Genomic DNA, 15,692 nt, shown 5'->3' on the forward strand with positions numbered 1-15,692 from the left:
CGACATCGATAGGAGGAGCCGTAGGCACTAGAGGGCGTAAACAGGCATCTTTTAACTTTTGCCGCAGCTGCGCATACGTAGGAGGCGGGGATTTAGGATCGCCGTCCCCTTCCCCCTCAGACTCAGAGGAGGCGGAGCCACATTCGGAGCCTGAGGCCAGTGAGGAAGTCTGGCATCCCGTGTCCTTAAATTGTATGAGGTCCCGGGCGCCGTCCGAGCTCTGAGAACGAACTTCCTCGAGAGCCTCGCGAACCGCCGTAAGAGTCGGGCGGTCCGCTCCCACCGACCTCTCCTCTTGGAGGCACGCCCGCAGTAGTTCCCATAAGGGGAGAACAACGGGGTCGATATCGGGTTCCTGGGGATCGTTAACTGTGCGCCGGAGATCCTTTCCTAATTTCTCCCAAGACTCAAGAGTTATTTGGCCCTCGTGGGTGAGCCACGGCGCAAAGAAATCAACACTTCCAAGGAACCTGACAAGTGTGGTCTTAGAAACCTTAATCCCTTTGCTACGCAATAATGCTTTTAACGGATTAAGCAACATTGAATGGCTAGATGAATTTCCCATTTTCAGTTTAAAGCGGGAAGACACGTCCGCTATCTTATTTTCAGTTTAAAGCGGGGGAACAAGTCTGCTATTCTTTCAGTTTAAAGCGGGGAAACACGTCCGCTATCTTAGGGTGCGTCCACCCTCCAACCACGAGATATACCTCACTCGCGGGGCCCAGACGGTAAGACTGACCTCGCTTACCTTCTACTTACCGGGCAACGTAGAGGAAGCTCCCCGTACGGGCCACCAGCTGCTCGGCGCCGTCCTCGTCCAGCAAGAGACAGAGACCGAACACTTTGCACGGGGTTCCTTTATTGCTCGGCAAGCAGGAGATCCAGCTTCGATCTCTTCTGGGCAGGAACTTCCCTTACACCCGCGTAGCAAGGGTTTATATGCACAATACACGTCACAAATCAGGTGATAGGCTAGAAGCGCGGGGATAGGACAATCTCGTGGCAAGGCGGGAAGGAGCGAGCTAGAGCGGGAAATCTAAGGCGGGAAGGAGCGAGCAAGAGCGGGAACTCCCTGAGATGAGGAAGAACCCGGAAGCAGGGAGTCGGCGCCATCTTAGGGGCACGGTTCCTCCGGTCTGGTTCCCTACAGGGAGTCCTTTCCCCTAACATATACTCCTCTTGTTACTTGGTGAATATTCTTATGGATGGGGTGAAGGTCAGTTCCTGCTGTAGGGCTGCCCCTACCAGAAGGAAGGGAAGCTGGGAGCACTTAGTGGTTCTCGGGTGCCTTGGAGTGACACCTCCCGAGTTTGTTGTCACCTTGGTAAAGTTTCCCTGAGAGCCTGGGCCTGCCCTTGGATGAAGAAGGGTATAATTTAGGAGACAGGGAGGGACCCTGGAGGAATAGAGGAAGGTTGTTACAGGACCCAGAAAGGGAGCTGGCCAGGAGGACCACAATCAGCCATTGGTCTTGAAACTCCGTTGGTCAAAACTCCCCTGCCAGCCATGTTTAGAGAAGTTTATGGTCTTTTTGATCGTGTTTTTTAGGTTGATATATACCTTACTGGACTGATTAAGGAAGCTAGCAGCCTTTTTTCCTCTCTGCATGGCATAAGTTCCCCCTTGATTTGCAGGGAGGATGTGAAGTGCTTGACTACTGTATACCATCACCCCAGCCAGGAAGGTGAGCGCTTCCTGTACTGGGTCAGCTTCAGCTCTCAGGTCAGCAATTTGTTGGCTCAGCTCGCGTGAGAATTGCTTGGCTGCCGCCCGAATGGATGGCTGTGGCAGCTAGGACAGGTAGGATCGTGGAGTCTGTGAGTGAAGTGGAATGGGATGCTGTCACTGACCAGTGAGAGCTTGGGGATGAGTAAGCAAGGGTGCAGGTCCCAGGCCAGCTGGCCGGCAGGCATAGGTGAGTACTGGTTCCACAGACCACATCCGGGCTGTGGGCGGGCTCTAAACAAGACTGAAATAGGCTTAGACAGGAAGGAAGCGGAAGCGTCGGTCCCTTCGTTAGGTAGAGGTAAGGGTCATCCCAGCTAAAGGGGTGAGCAGGCAGCTCTGTGAGGTAGGCTTGAGGAGCTGTATGCCCATGTGAAGGGGAGAGTGGTGGGATTTCACCCAACTTGATGGCCCTCAGAGGAATGTCAACTCTTGTAGTCGTTTTGCTTTGTGAGGCCGGCCAGTGGGGCTGGGGGTCTGTGGGCCCCTTCAGACACAGGTGGAATGTCCTTCACAAGCGGGCTGCCCACTGTGGCTGGAAAGCCTGTCTCCAGACCAACTGGCATCTCCCCCACTCTAGCTTCTTGTGCTGCACGTGTGACCTTGCGGCCTTAAATCACCTTCAGGGTGGGTGCAGTCTTTCACCCGGAGCTAGCGGAGGAGGGGAGTCTCCAGGAGGCCCCCACTATCTCCGTGAGCCCCAAGCCAATCAGCACATGTACAACCCCTTGTCCAGTGGGCACCCCCAATAGGATAACTCAGTATACAGATAGTAATGCTTTAAAAACCCAGGACACTTCCTCAAAGCCAGTGTTCCGTGTGGGCATCCCGCCTGGTCTCCTCTCAGACCAGGTGCTTTCTCTATTGCTTACCAATCAAATAAAAGTTTGCAAATTTGTCTCCCAGCTTTTTATTTCTATACTAAGCTGAGGAAAAGAACCCAAGAGACTCGCTCCAGCAACCGCCCTCCCCTCCGTGACCATTAACACTTTGTATTGGTTGGAATCAGAAATTGTGGCCCTTGAAGGGCCAGTGGGTGCTGCCTAAATAACTTGTCTGTCTCTAGTTGGTGGTGAGATGGTAGGGCTTTGGGAAGAATATAGTAGAAAAGAGGGAGGCTGAGTGATAGTTGTGTGGGTGGTTGGTTTGGTCATGGATGATGGACCCACTGTCCACTGGGAGAGAGGGTGAAGGACTGATTGCATGTCTCTGTAATGTTGAGAGGAGTTCCCACTGGATATCTTGGTGTGTGTGTGGGGGGGGATGGGGGATAGAAGAGACACAAGGAAGGGCTTGTCTGGAAAGAGACTGAGGAGAAAGTGTGTCCATTGCGGTTGAACTGTGGCCTGTTTTCCAGATGTTTGAGGATATGGGAGTTGGTGGACTTGACCCTGAGATTGATGGCCCGTCTCAGTCCACTGAAATAGGAAGGGGCGGGCTTGGTTTGAGCGGACTCCAGTCAGCTGGGGAAGCTGGGATTGTGATCAGTCTGTCCTGGGGCAATTGTAATTCTGAGGCCTATTTTGATTGAGGAGGTTGAAGGTCACCTGGATGGTGGGGAGATAAGGGCGTGGGAAGGTATGGGTTGCGAAGGAGGGAAAAGTTGACAAGACAGAGAGGCTGAATCCAGCCATGGGGGGATGTAGAGTTGGATGTGGGAAGAGAACATTATCATAAGGACCCCTGGCAGCAAAAGAGTTAAAAATAGGGGGTGTTGGAGGGCTAATTGAGAGAGAGGAAGAATCAGCCAAAGTAATATGAGTAACCTCGTATTAGGGCCTGGCATTAAGACCAAGATTTGAAATCAAGATGTGACAATTTTGCATATCTTAAGTATTTTTTTTTTTTAAGATTTATTTATTTGAGAGGAGACAGACAGAAAGGTCTTCCATCCTCTAGTTCACTCCCCAGATGGCTGTAATGGCTGGAGCTGAACTGATCCAAAGATCCAGGGGCTTCATCCGGGTCTCCCACGCAGGTGCAGGGGCCCAAGGACTAGCTAGGGCCATCTTCTTCTGCTTTCCCAGGCCATATCCGAGCCCTGGATCAGAAGAGGAGCGGCCGGGACACGAACCGGCACCCATATGGGATGCTGGCACTGCAGGTAGAAGCTTAGCCCACTACACCATAGCACCGGCCCCCTTGCACATCCTAAATTCTAAGGAGGACAGGAGGTCATGTTTGGTGGTAATGTAGGAAGAGAAGAAACGAGGTATTTCCGTCATGTGGTTATTTGCTGCTTTCCTGGAGACAGAATGAACCCAAGTCTGTGACAGGGATTGGTTGGGTTGAGCCTTGGAGGGGGAGACCCAGTTGGGAGGTCTGTACTCAGGGCTGCACTAGAGGTTGCCAGCACACTGGAGGAGGGTGCTCCTGGGAGGGAAAGAGAGGAAAGGTCTTCAATTAATGCCTGCCTGCTGTCCCCGAACCCTGGGGAAGGACAGCCCGTGTGAATTGTGAGTGTGGGTGTTGGGGTCTGTCCGAGTAGCAGTAAAGTGATCTTGAGAGGACCAAAAAGAAATCCCCTGTGATCCACGGCGGCACAGTAGGCACAGTATCCGCTATGGGGAGTAGGCACAGCTTTGTTAATGACTTTGTTAATAATAACTTGGATGGAGCAGAAGGAGCCCTGGGGTTTTTGGCTGGGAGGGTGGTGGTGTTGGAGAACATGTGCCTTGAGGGGTCTAACAATAGGGCCTTGAGACCCTGGGGTCATAGTGATGTGGAATTTGGAGAATATCTCCCCGCCGGGATGGGAGTGGGACAGTGGGAAGGAACCAGAAAGGAATGTGCAGAAAAACTGACTTCCAAAGCAACAAGGGAGAATTGGATTTTTTCCCCCTGGGAGCGTGAGATAAGCCTGTTGACCCCAGCAATAGAGATGGAAGAACGGGAGTAAGTGGCCCCTGTATTGATAAGAAATGTTACTGAGAGCCACCCACGGCTCCCTCACCAGTGTGGTGGAGGCAGAGGCCTGTGTTGGTGCTGGGCTGTTTTAGCACTCCCAGGAGACCTGGCTCAGGATCAGTTGGCGCATGGCAGGTGACCAGGAGGCTGGAGGTTTGGGCTGAGGCCTAGGAAGTGATGCCCAGCCACCTCGAGGAGCCGTGGGGCAGTCAGATTCCCAGTGGCCCCGGACGGGACCTTGTCTGGGGGAGGCCATGGCTGTGGGCAGGCGCTGCCCCAGTGTCAGGCTGCCCACGCTTGAAGCAGTTGCAAGGACCTGGTGGGGCTTATCCCCTTTGACGGGCCCCCTGGGGGAATGTCTCTTTGTTGGGGAAAAAGCTGAAGACACAGCTGAGGCCAACAATTAGGAAGGCCTGATTTGTATTTTTTCAGACCAGTTTTTTCTGTCTCTCTCCACCATTTGGTGTTGGTTCACCCCCCAGTGGCCGCCGCGGCCAGCGCGCTGCAGCCAGCGCACTGCGCTGATCCGAAGGCAGGAGCCAGGTGCTTCTCCTGGTCTCCCATGGGGTACAGGCCCAAGCACTTGGGCCATCCTCCACTGCCTTCCTGGGCCATAGCAGAGAGCTGGCCTGGAAGAGGGGCAACCGGGACAGAATCCGGCACCCTGACCGGGACTAGAACCCTGTGTGCCGGCGCCGCTAGGTGGAGGATTAGCCTGTTGAGCCAAGGCGCCAGCTTCATTAAAGACCTTGAAGGCCAGCTTGAGGAGCTCTTTTTGAGAGGCTTGGGGGTCCGGCCTCAGGCTGCTGCAGCTTGCAGTGAATGGAGCTGACTCAGAGATGCAATGCATGTTTATTGTGAGGCCGCCCTCTGGGGTTTAAGGTGGTTTAAGGTGGTGAAGGTGGAGAGAACGGAGGAGAGGCAGGAGAGGAAGGGGCGAGTTTGAAGACAGCAGGGACACAGGGGACTCCTGCTGCGTTCTCCTGGTGGCGGCAAAGACTGTCGGGTGCCTAAAGGGTGATGGGAGTTAGGGTGCCATTGAGGGGACAGTGTTCGTCATTGTGTAAGCTGTGCTGAGGCGAGGCCGTGTTACAGAAAAGCCGAGGGTCAGGAGGTGTGTGAGGAGGTATCATGTATGTGTGGAGGGGGCCGCAGACTGTGTCCCCCAAAGGAGGATGCCTGTGGGGCAAAGGAAGACATGCTGACTGCCAGAGATTCCGGGAGCCATAGATGCGGGGGTGACCCCGTTTGTCAGAGGGAGAGTGGGGCCCCGACTCCACCCGGCTCCCAGGAGGGTTTGGGACCAGGTCGGTCTGGGGAACCCCTGAGGCCTAGCGCTAGAGGAACCCATGAGTCTGTCCTTGTCTGGGATAGTTTGGCATCCAGTGATGTCCCATAGGAGAGGGAATTCGAATTCTTTAGCCTGGTGGGTGGAGGAGATCCCTGTAAGGGCCACCAGAATGACCAGTGTGCGACTGGCCCAGGTGTGCAGGATAGCCTAGATGGGCCTGCCGCAGTTCACTGCAGTGTTTTACCTTATAGAGGAAGGGCTGTAGCCTCCTGAAGAGGAGAGGAGAGGGGAGGGGAGGGGAGGGGAGGGGAGGGGAGGGAGAAGAGAGGAGAGGAAAGGAGGGGAAGAGAGGAGAGGAAAGGAGGGGAAGAGAGGAGAGGAGGGGAGGGGAGAGGAGAAATGGGGGGAGGGGAAGATGTGAGGAGAGGACAGGAGGGGAGGGGAGCAAGAGGAAAGGAGAGACAGGCGAGGTGAGGCGCAGGCAGAGTTTTGCTTCACAGAGCCAGGACCCTGAAGGAGCAGGGGTTTAAACAGTCCAGGCCTCATACTCTTTGTCTTTGGAGCGAGTATTTTGGGCCTGTGGCCTCTTGAGCTGGAGCTGCCCTGCGGTGTCTCACAGCAGTGTCTGGTTGTGTTGTGCTAGCAGACAAGGAAGCTCGAGGCTGGGGCTGGGAGCACTTGTTCTGAGCAATCTCCAAGACCACCGGGCGGGAGGAGCTTCTGTAGAGAGGCCTCCAAGGACTAGAAACTTCGCAGAGTGTTTTAAATTGGAGGGGAGAGGTCCTATATCTAACAGTATTCGAAAATGGGGACATTATGCCCAAGTGCCTAAGTGCTTAGTTTCTCTTTTTGTAAGTTGAGCGATGCTTCTAATTGCTTGAGTACACAGACACCTGTATGCCACCCGGGGGGCAGAGGCTGCGGACCACGCGTATTTCCAGTTGCAGGGGAGGACCCGCGTGGTTGGGCAGTGTCGGCCGCTCGGTGAATTTGGCTCTGTCAGAATCAGATGGAACTTAGCACGCTTATCCTTTCTGCTCCTCTCGGGATGCTTTCAAAGAGCGCCTGCCGTCCTGGTCAGATGATAGAGATCCGTGAGAGCAAGAGCACGGTTCTCAGGGTTTTATCGCCTGTCACAAAACACACTTGTGCAAGATCTCTCTGACCTGCGATCAGAGCAGGCCAGCTTGTAAATCTGCTCCTTCGTCTGCCAGGGTGGAAGTCGCAGAGCCGCCCGCCCGGAACAGGCCTTTCCCGGGGGCGTGATCGGGGCAGATGGAGCTATGCACGAAATGTCTCACTTTCAGGATAGCCAGCTCACTGTGAATGCACGTGCGCATTTTCACTAATACAGGAGTCCCTTGGCATGTTGGCGATTGGTTCCAGGCTTCCTCACAAATATCAAGATCCAGAGGCCAGCGCTGTGGCGCAGCAGGTTAAAGCCCCAGTCTGAAGTGTTGGCATCCCATATGGGCACTGGTTTGAGTCCCAGCTGCTCCGCTTCTGATCCAGCTCTCTGCTATGGCCTGGGAAAGCAGCAGAAGATGGCCTGACGTCTTCTGTGGGAGACCCCGAGGGGGCTCCTGGCTTCAGATCGGTGCAGTTCCGGCTATTGCGGCCATTTTGGGAGTGAACCAGCAAATGGAAGATCTCTCTCTCTGCCTCTCTGTAACTCTGCCTTTCAAATAAATAAATCTTTAAAAAAAAAAAATTCTAAGGAAGCTCCAGTTCCTTTTAGACAATGGTGCAGTGTTTGCATATATCCTAGGCACATCTGTCCGTATTGTCCTTATATCATCTGTAGATCACTTATGATACCTAACACAGTGTGAGTGTGGTGTCAGTGTGTGTTGTGCTGTATTTTTTTTTTTTTTTTGGAAGTAAGAAAAAAATGTATACGCTCAGTACAGATGCAGTTTTTATCCCCAAAATGTTTTTTTTTTTTTTTTTAAGATTTATTTATTTGTTTGAAAGAGCTCACAGAGAAGGAGAGGCAGAGAGAGAGAGGTCTTCCATCTGCTGGTTCACTCCTCAATTGGCTGTAAAGGCCAGAGCTGTGCCGATCAGAAGCCAGGAGCCAGGAGCTTCTTCCAGGTCTCCCACGCTGGTGCAGGGGCCCAAGGACTTGGGCCATCTTCTGCTTTCCCAGGCCATAGCAGAGATGGATCAGATGGGACTTGGATGCCAGCACTGCAGGTAGCAAGTGGCCTTACTCGCCACGCCACAGCGCCACCCCCCACCCCAGTGTTTTTAGTTTGAAATTGGTTGAACCTGAAGATGGGAATGCTCTGAATCAGAAGGCAACTGTCCGTTGTCTTTTATTCCATCCCAGAGGTGAGGCTTGGACGGGATGAGGAGCTTGTAGGACGACGCTGTGGACACCGTTAGTTGGTTTGGGTTTATCATTCTGACCTTCCTGGGACCAGTGTTGTTGGACCTGCTACCCAGTGGTTCAGTTACCCTCTCCAGGGTTCGACCAGCTGCAAACCTGATTAGCTTGTCTAAGGCTTCTTGTCTGCTGTCAACACTGTAGGCCTCCCTGCAGGTGGACAAATGGTTCATTCGTTTGTTCTGGTTGGGTGCCATTGTTCAGCCTCTTGTGAATCTGCCCAACTGAATACAAGGATGCACTCAAGAGTCCTTCTCTCTGCACGCCCTTTGTCTACTAATTCGGCAACCTTCTCCTAAAGGAAATGAAGGTGTTCTTAATGAGCTTTCTGAAATAATTTGCTTCACAATTTAAAATCTCTTCTCCTAGGGGAAACATGACAACTAAACTGTGAATCCAGGAAACAGCAGTGTTTTTTTTGTTTGTTTGTTTTTTTAAGATATATTTATTTATTTGAAAGGCAGAGTTAGAGAAGGAGAGACAGAGCGAGAGTAAGAGCTCTTCTATCCACTGGTTTACTCCCCAAATGGCCACAACAGCCAGGGCTGGGATAGGTCAAAGCCAGGAGCTTCTTCTGGGTCTCCCACGTGGGTGCAGGTGCCCAAGGACTTGGGCCATCTTCCACTGCTTTCCCAGGCACATTAGCAGTGAGCTGGATTGGAAGTGGAGCAGCTGAGACCCAAATCAGCGCCCATATGGGAAGCTGGAACTACAAGCTGCAGCTTTAACCTGCTGAGCCACAGCGCTGCCCCTTGAAACAGCAAGTTGAAAGGGGGTTTTTCTGTGTTTCCTACAAATTGAGTGTGTTCTATTTAGTTTTCAGAAACTACCCTGAGCCTGAAATTTTGGGGATAGTCTTCAGTGAGTTTGTCATAGGTGTGTAAGGTTCTTCTGAGGTCATTAATTATCAATTATTATGTGCTGTGCATAAAACTTTTAAAAATATTTATTTGAAAAGTTATGTATATTTATTTATTTATTTTTAAGATTTTATTTATTTATTTGACAGGTAGGATTACAGACAGTGAAAGAGAGAGAGTAGAGAGAAATGTCTTCCTTCTGTTGGTTCACTCCCCAAATGGCCACATTGGCTGGAGCTACACCGATCCGAAGCCAGGAGCTTCTTCCAGGTCTCCCATGCGGGCACAGGGGCCCAAGCACTTGGGCTGTCTTCTACTGCTATCCCAGGCCACAGCAGAGAGCTGGACTGGAAGAGGAGCAACCGGGACTAGAACTGGTGCCCATATGGGATGCTGGCGCCACAGGCGGAGGAATAACCTAGTGCGCCACAGCGCCAGCCCCGAGTTATGTATATTTAGAGAGATCTTCTTTCTGCTGGTTCACTCCTCAAATGGCTTCAAAAGCTGGGGCTGGGCCAGGCCAAAGCCAGGAAGTAGGTTCTTCTTTGGATCTCCCATGAGGGTGGCAGGGGCCCAAGGACTTGGACCATTTTCTTCTGTTTTCCAATTAGCAGTACATTTTGAAAACTGAATGTAGGGGCTGGCACTGTGACATAGCGGCTTAAGCTGCTATCTGCAGTGCTGGCATCCCATATGGGCACTGGTTCAAGTCCCAGCTGTTCTTCTGATCCAGCTCCCTGCTAATGTGCCTGGGAAAGCAGCAGAGGATGGCCCAAGTATCTGGGCCCCTGCACCCTCTTGGGAGACCCAGAAGAGGCTCCTGGCTCCTAGCTTTGGCCTGGCCTAGCCCTGACTGTTACATCCATTTTGGGGGTTGAACCAGCAGATGGAAGATCTCTGTGTCTCTCCTTCTCTCTCTCTGTAACTCTGACTTTCAAATAAATGAATACATCTTTTAAAAAAGCAGTTCAGATTTATCTTTCCTCCTGTGTTTGGAAAACTATGCTAATTGTATTAATGTTAATAACATTGAATATATTTCCATGTTTGAGGTTATGTCTAATAATATGGTTGAGCAGGGTTTTTTTTTTAAGAATTGGAATTGGCAGTACTTATGAATGTAGAAGAAAGTTGCTGTTAATTTAAAACTATTTATTTGAGAGACAAAGACAGAGAAGTTCCCTCCACTGGTTCACTTTCCAAATTCCTGCAATGGCATGGACTGGGCTGGGCCAAGCTGAACTCAGTCCAGGTCTCCCATGTGTTTTGCAGGGACCCCACTGCCCGAGACATTACCTGCTGCCTCCCAGGGTATGCATTAGCAGGAAGCTGAAGTAGGGAGCCAAAGTTGAACTTGAACCCATGCAGTCTGACATGGGATGTGGACATCTTAACTATTGGGCTAAATTTCTACCCTATGCTACTTATTTTATTTTTAAAGATTTACTTATTGGAAAGAGTTAAGAGAGTAGGAGAGAGAGATATTCCATCTGTTGGTTTACCCCTCAGATGGCAGCAGCAGCCAGAACTGAGCCAGGCTGAAACCAGGAACTGGGAGCTTTGTCCAGGACCCAAACACTTGGGCCACCCTCCGCTGCTTTCCCCAGGCCATTAGCAGGGAGCTGGATCGGGGAGCAGCTGGTGTGCATATGGGATACCAGCATCACAGGTGGCGGCTTTACTGCTGTTGTACAATGCTGGCCCTGTGCCATTAATTTTAAAGACCAAAATGGAAAGTTTGAATTGATATACTGTCCCTAATATAGGAATTTACAATTGCACAGATCTTATTTGAAAAGGGGGGAAAATGTTAGATGGTGACACCTTGCTGAGTTACCCTTCAGAATGCTGCCTTGTAATCTGGTACTTTCCCATTACCTTCGACCTGAAAGTACAGGAGCTTTTGCAGGCAAACATGGTCCAATCTGATTCATGTAAACCTTCAACAGATGTCTGTTTTAATTAGTGTTTGTTTTAATTAGTGAACAAGAGGCCGGTGCTCTGACACAATAGGCTAAGCCTCTGCCTGTGGCGCCAGCATCCCATATGGGCGCCAGTTCGTGTCCCTGCTGCTCTTCCCATCCAGCTGTCTGCTATGGCCAGGAAAGCAGTAGAAGATGGCCCAGCACATGGCCTTTGGGCCGCCCACTCCCTGCCTTCCTGCCTGCATGCTTGCTGCGTGTGGCTTGCCCCTGGCCTGCTCTCTGCTTGGTACAGACCCAACTTAGATTCTAGACTTCTCTTTCTCCGCTAAATAAAGCCCTCACTCTCCTGCACATTTCTCTCACTGAATAAGCTTAAAAACTTAAAAAAATAAAATAAAAATAAAAAAGGCACAAATGCTTGGGCCCCTGCACTTACGTGGGAGACCCAGAAGCAGCTCCTGCCTCCTGGTTTCAGATGGCGCAGCTCCAGCTTTTGCTTGGGACATCTGCTGCTGCTATTCCCAGGCCGTCAGCAGGGAGCTGGATCGGAAGTGGAGCAGGCAGGACATGACCTGGAGCCAATATGGGATGCCAGCATCGCAGGCTGCAGCTTTGCCTGCTGTGTCACATATGTCATATCCATATGCTGTGTCCATGTGCTGGTCCTAGAACTCGCTTTTTAAAGCTGTGGTAGTAGAAAGCACGTGGGATCTTCTGGGCTCCGGTTCCATCTCCGTGCCTGTGAACAGACTGCTTCACCTCTCTCTCCCACCCTTCCTGTGTTGCAAAGTGGCTAAGCAGCCGGGAGGGTTGATCAGCAGGGAGGATTTTGTGTGATGCATCAGGGCTCGGGAGCCACGGGAGCGGGAGCCATCTGAGGAATGTTGGCTTGCTCCCCCTCTCCTGGCTGGAAGCTCTCTCTTCACACCTTGCCCTGGGCTACTTGGTTCTTTAGTCTGATTTGAAGTCAACTTATACCCCCTACTGAGAATCATAAACTGCTCTCCTGGGTGCTCTCCGGATGAGATGAGAGACTCCCTGGGACTTTCAGAGTCCCCTGTTTTCTCCCTGTCACTCCAGTGTGTCCCCGCCTGGCCTCCCCACTGTCCTGTGAAGCGGCCACATGCACCTGAGCACCCAGGGAGCACGGGTGCCTTTCCTTCCTTCCTTCCTTCCGCACCCCTGCTGCTGGCCCTTCCTTTCGGAGCCTGCCCTCTGAGCCCCGTCCTGCTCTCAGCGGGTGCGTGGCCCTGACTCATGCAGGCAGCACTTGCTGTTTTGTGTGTGACCTTCCGGAGCGCGGCCTCCGGGCTTCCCACGGCTCCCTGGTATTGTGCAGGCACTTACTTAGTCCTCGTTGACTGGCTGACATTGCCTCAGATGTTCAGGCCTTTGTGCTCTGAGGAGTTTTGGATCAAGTCATTTTCGCTTTTCTTTTAGAAAAGGACCTTTTCATATGACGTATGTTCAAGGGTTGCCCCTTTTGTAAAAGTTGTGCTCAGTTTTGAAGACTTGGGAAAGATGATGAGGGGAAAATGGCCATTGATGTGTTTTTTGTCACAATCTTTAATGATAAAAGCTTTTCTTTAACAAGTTAGGTCGTGCTTTAGTTAATGCTGAGAGGCCAGATATGGCTGTGGAAACACTTTAGTATGCATTCTCCTCTTAGATGAACTTTCTTTTTTTTTCTTTCTTTTTTTTTTTTACAGGCAGAGTGGATAGTGAGAGACAGAGAGAAAGGTCTTCCTTTTTGCCGTTGGTTCACCCTCCAATGGCCACTGCGGCTGGCGCACGGCGCATCGTGCTGATCCGAAGCCAGGAGCCAGGTGTTTCTCCTGGTCTCCCATGCGGGTGCAGGGCCCAAGGACTTGGGCCATCCTCCACTGCACTCCCGGGCCATGGCAGAGAGCTGGACTGGAAGAGGGGCAACCAGGATAGAATCCGGCGCCCCAACCGGGACTAGAACCTGGTGTGCCGGCGCCACAAGGCAGAGGATTAGCCTGTTAAGCCACGGTGCCAGCCTTAGATGAACTTTCAAAAGTAGTATAAGGGGTCTGCACTTTGGCTTAGTGGGTAAAGCCACTGCCTGCAGTGCTGGCATCCCATATGGGCGCCGGTTCAAGTCCCAGCTGCTCCACTTCTAATCTTGCTTTCTGCTATGGCCTTCGGATCCTGCTCTCTGCTATTGCTGCTCTCTGTAAGTCCCTGGGCCCCTGCATCCATGCAGGAGACCTGGAAGAAGTTCCTGTCTTCAGATAGGTGCAGCTCTAGCCGTTGCGGCCATCTGGGGAGTGAACCAGTGAATGGAAAACCTCTCTTTCTCTGCCTCTCTGTAACTCTCCCTTTCAAATAAATAAATCTTTAAAAAAAAAAAACAAAAACTAAAGATGGGTTTTGTTATTTAAAAAAAGGTAGTATGAGATGATTGTAGAGAAATTGTACTTTTTTGTTCTTTGCAGTGACTAGTTTAAAAATGCCATTTTACATATGTTAAAAATGATAATTTGTGAAATTGTCATTGCACTTAGAATCTCAAGTTTAAAGATGGTGCGCTTCAGGGGGCAGTGTGGCGATGTTGAAGGCTTGAGGAGTTCCTAGGCTTGGTGGTTCTTGCGCGCAGGGGTTCACGGTTGAATGTGCAGAAATGGTGTGGAAAGAGTACAGTGAGAAGGTGCTTGGAGGGTGCAGGGAGATTCTGACACCTGGAGTAATGCCGTTACCCTACTCTTGTGCTCAGATTGACTTCCCGTGGGAGCTCCTAGCATTGCCTCTCTGAAGAGCAGGTGACCTTTGACATCAGCCATGTCTTCACGGCCTTTTGAAAGCCCGCCGCCTTACAGGCCTGATGAATTGTGAGTAAATCTTGACTTTTCTTCCTTGTTTTCTTAGTCGTCAAATGCTAAAAAAGTAAAAAATAACAATGTTTGGTTAAAGCTGTTAAGTGTTTGCTTTTCAAAAATATGCATACTTACTTCAGACTGTACCGAAGGATGACAGTGAGAACTGTGTTTTCCTCTGGACTTTGCAGGTTGACAGTTTGTCTCAGCAGGGGTGACTACTGCCACCTGTTTCTAGTGCTTGCTTCAAAGAATGGTCTAGGTTTATATTTTTGTGTATATTTATTCCTTTTTTCCCCCACAAATAGGTGAAACTTGCACATTAATTGTTTAGTAGATCTGAAGTTAACTGTGTCCCAAAAATTCCATCCCTGAGTATGTACCCTAGAAAAATAGGTGCTTTTGTGTGCAAAATACATGTTCTCGACATTCAGACCGCGCTGTTCACAGCACCCCCAGAGACCACCAAATGTCCTAGTGCACTGTGTTGTGAAGCTAGGATGCTTGATCTTTTCAAAGACCACCTGTCAGTGCTCTCTCTGGTTTCTTCAGTTCCTTCGTATTCTCACTCTCATGCTCAGATTGTTTGAATTCTCAGGGCCAGCAGCAGCCAGTACTAAGATGGCTGGCTTCGAATGAGGAAAGTCTCGTGTGAAAATGATGGCAAAAACAAAAAGGGCTGAGGTCGGTTAAGGAATTGAGTTTTGCCCTCATTGGAGCATGTAGTTTTTATTTATTTTTTTGAAAATATTTATTTGGAGGACAGTATGAGAGAGAGAGAGAGAGACATAGAGATCGTCCATCCACTGATTCACTCCTCAATTGGCTGCAACAGCCAGGTCTGGGCCAGCCTGAAGCCAGGAGCCAGTAACTCCATCCAGGTCTCCCACGTGGGCAGCAGGGGTCCAAGCACTTGGACCATTCTTTGCAGCCCTCCCAGGTGCATTAGCAGGGAGCTGGATTGGAAGTAGAAAGCTGGTATCATAGGCTACAGCTTTACCCAGTACGCCAAAATCCTGTCTTGGGAGCTATAGTTTTTAGATTCAGTTTAGCCACACTTCTCTGTGTCTATCATGATTAAATTACTAAACGTTTTTATGTATATGTTTTAATTTTTTTTATTTGAAAGGCACAGGTCTTCATCTGCTAATTACACTCCCCAAATGCCCACAACTGCCAGGGCTGGGCCAAGTCAAAACCAGAGGGCCAGGAGCTCATTCCAGGTCTCCCATGTGGGTAGCAGGGACCCAAGCCCTTGAGCCATCACCTGCTGCCATCTAGGAAGCTGGATCAGAAGTAGAAGAGCTGGGACTTGAACCTGGCACTCTGAAATGAGATGCAGGTGGCCCAAGCAGAACCTGAACGTATGTGCCAAAGGTCTGTCCCTATAGAGGATTTTTTTTTTTTTTTTTTTGACAGGCAAAGTGGATAGTGAGAGAGAGAGAGAGAGACAGAGAGAAAGGTCTTCCTTTGCCGTTGGTTCACCCTCCAATGGCCGCTGCGGACAGCGCATCTCGCTGATCCGAAGCCAGGAGCCAGGTGCTTCTCCTGGTCTCCCATGCGGGTGCAGGGCCCAAGCACTTGGGCCATCCTCCACTGCCTTCCCGGGCCATAGCAGAGAGCTGGCCTGGAAGAGGGGCAACCGGGATAGAATCTGGTGCCCCAACCGGGACTAGAACCCGGTGTGCCGGCACTGCAAGGTGGAGGATTAGCCTGTTAAGCCATGGCGCCGGCCCTGAGGATTTTTCATAAAGGAGA

At 50.9% G+C, this 15,692-nt stretch overlaps 1 protein-coding gene across 2 annotated transcripts in view; it reads left to right on the forward strand.

Annotated features, from left to right (window-relative positions):
* Positions 1–15,692, forward strand: part of OCLN (occludin) — a 72,534-nt gene that overhangs the window by 12,787 nt on the left and 44,055 nt on the right. For both annotated transcript variants that reach the window (XM_062212205.1, XM_062212204.1), the window contains exon 2: positions 13,835–13,949. In XM_062212205.1, the coding sequence (XP_062068189.1) occupies positions 13,900–13,949 (50 nt within the window). In that variant the 5' untranslated portion in view covers positions 13,835–13,899. The remainder of the gene's footprint in view (positions 1–13,834; positions 13,950–15,692) is intronic.

This window comes from Lepus europaeus, chromosome 15 (assembly GCF_033115175.1).
Source record: "Lepus europaeus isolate LE1 chromosome 15, mLepTim1.pri, whole genome shotgun sequence".
NCBI classification, from domain to species: Eukaryota; Metazoa; Chordata; class Mammalia; order Lagomorpha; family Leporidae; genus Lepus; species Lepus europaeus.